Below are 2,425 nucleotides of genomic sequence, written 5' to 3' on the forward strand. Positions count from 1 at the left end.
AATCTCCTAGAATGCTTAATGAGCGGCCTATTAATCCCATTCATCTTGGTGTAGAGACCGCAGGCGTTGCATAAATAGTGACCAGTTGCATCGCGTCTCCATAGCGGGGTCTGCACGGCGCCGCAGTTTACACACTCCCGACTTTCGGCGCAAAATTCGCTGCCGGGGTAATCTGGGGAGAGGGAGAGGGAGGGTGAGGATAAAGGGGGATAGTAATGATAATTGTAGTAAGAGTAATGTTGATGATAGTGATAATAATGATAAATAATGAGAATAATAGTAATAATAATAATGGTAAATCATGAGAATAATAGTAATAATGATAATAATAATGATAAAAAAAATATATTAATTAAATATATAATAATAATATAATCAACAACATAACATATTAAATAAAATAATAATAAATATAATATAATAATAATAATAATAATAATAATAATAATAATAATAATAATAATAATAACGATAGTAATAACAATAACAATAATAATAAATAATAATAATAATAATAATAATAATAATAAATAATAATAATAATAATATAATATATATAATAATAATATATCATAATAATTATATTATTATATATAATAAATAAATATAATAATAAAATATTATAATTAATTATTATATTATTAATTATATTATAATAATAATTATAATATATAATATATATATATATATAATAATGATAATAATAATAATAATATAATAATAATAATAATAATAATAATAATAATAATAATAATAATAATAATTATTATAATATATATAATATTATTAATTATTATTATATTATTAATTATTATTATTATTATTATCAATTATTATATTATAATATAACTATCTATTTTATTTATCACATACTATAACATTACATATATAATATTACATATAACTAATGAAATAATAAAAAACAAAAAAACAAAATACAACAAACATAATAATAATAATAATAATAATAATAATAATAATAATAATAATAATAATAATAATAATAATAATAATAATAATAATAATAATAGCAATAATAATAGTAATAATAATAATAACCACTAGAACAACAGTAACATTAATAATAACAATTACGGTGATAACGATAATGATACACAGATATAACATACAAAAAACTAAATATATAAAAATATACATATGCACACGTACATACGAAAATACAAACACACACACGCAGACCGACACACACGCACACACACAACACATGCACAAACACAACACACACACACACCTATAAACACAAACAAGCATAATTTAGACAGCACGTTAACCGTCCATGAATTACCATCATGAAAGCAGAGCGATACCATGCAATACTTTCTTTCTTAGATAATAAATTGGGATCGTTTTTAATGGGTTAAAAGTGTTACCAAATACATTTTCATCTCGTGTTACCTAGTTATTGGTGGGTCAATCAAAGGCTGCTTTCAATTTCTCTCTCTCTCTCTGTCTCTCTTTTTCATCTTTCTTTTTTTTCGTTTATTCGTGTTTTTTTTTCTTTTCTCTTCTCTTACGTTTTTTTTTAATTTGTTGTTGTTGTTATTTTTTCCTTCATTTTGTTTTTCTTCTTCTTTTCATTATTTTCCTTCTTCTACTTCTTCTCTTTCTCTCGTTCTTATGTTTTGTAAATTTTATTCTTCACGTCTCATTCGCGCTTTTCGCTTTTCTTTCTTTCTCTTGCTTCGTTTTCTTTCATTACGCTTTATCTTTCATACATTGTGTTTATATCGTTGCCTCAATCCGACCGTTCGCAAAACTCGATGAAAATCCCAGAACACCACAACGGGATATTTAAAACAAACATGACGTAACGAGTTCCAGGAAATTCAGAAATGTTCCAATGAAAGAAAATGAAAATATTGGTAAGCAGAAGATTTTAGGAAACACAAAGAGAAGGCGAAGTGGAAATTAATTGGAAAAGGAGAAAGACTATCACAGCAGCGCCTCGGGATTCCGGCGGGCGGGCGCGGAATGCGGCGGCGGCGCCACGTGCGCGGCTGACGCAGCCACGTCCGGCCGCCAGAGGGAGCGCCACTGCTTGTTCTCTCCCCGGCCGGCGGCGCCACCTGCTCTCCGCCGGGGATGTTGATGTTTATCTTTCTGCATCGGCCGTCTCGCTCGTCCGGCCGCCTTGTGTAGATTCCGACTACATCGATCAGTTTCCCCCAACTTCGGCTTTTTTATAGAGATGTCCGCCCGGGGAGCGAGACAAGGGCCCCGTTCATGGCGCATCCGTTCCTCGGTATCGCTCTCGCTCCTTCCTTTTTAGCTTTTTTTCCTTTTCGTTCTTTTTTTTCTATTTCTTTTTATTTTTTCTTCTTCTTTTTTCTTTCGTTTTTCTTTTCTTAGTCGTATTTCAAACCTCCGTCGTCTCCCTGCTCGCGTCCGAAAACCGCGCGATTCC

The 2,425-nt window shown here is 30.3% G+C and overlaps 1 protein-coding gene across 3 annotated transcripts in view; it reads right to left on the minus strand.

The window, feature by feature from the left end:
* The window catches only part of LOC119597375 (transcription factor GATA-4-like), a 217,529-nt gene that overhangs the window by 6,679 nt on the left and 208,425 nt on the right, over positions 1-2,425 (minus strand). For all 3 annotated transcript variants that reach the window (XR_005230834.1, XR_005230835.1, XM_037946932.1), the window contains one exon: positions 1-172. This exon is cut by the window's left edge and continues 1 nt beyond it. Coding sequence is in view for 1 of the 3 variants with exons in the window: in XM_037946932.1 (XP_037802860.1) it covers positions 1-44 (44 nt within the window). In the remaining 2 variants the exon portion in view is untranslated. The remainder of the gene's footprint in view (positions 173-2,425) is intronic.

The sequence above is a fragment of the Penaeus monodon genome, chromosome 39 (genome assembly GCF_015228065.2).
Source record: "Penaeus monodon isolate SGIC_2016 chromosome 39, NSTDA_Pmon_1, whole genome shotgun sequence".
Taxonomy (NCBI): domain Eukaryota; kingdom Metazoa; phylum Arthropoda; class Malacostraca; order Decapoda; family Penaeidae; genus Penaeus; species Penaeus monodon.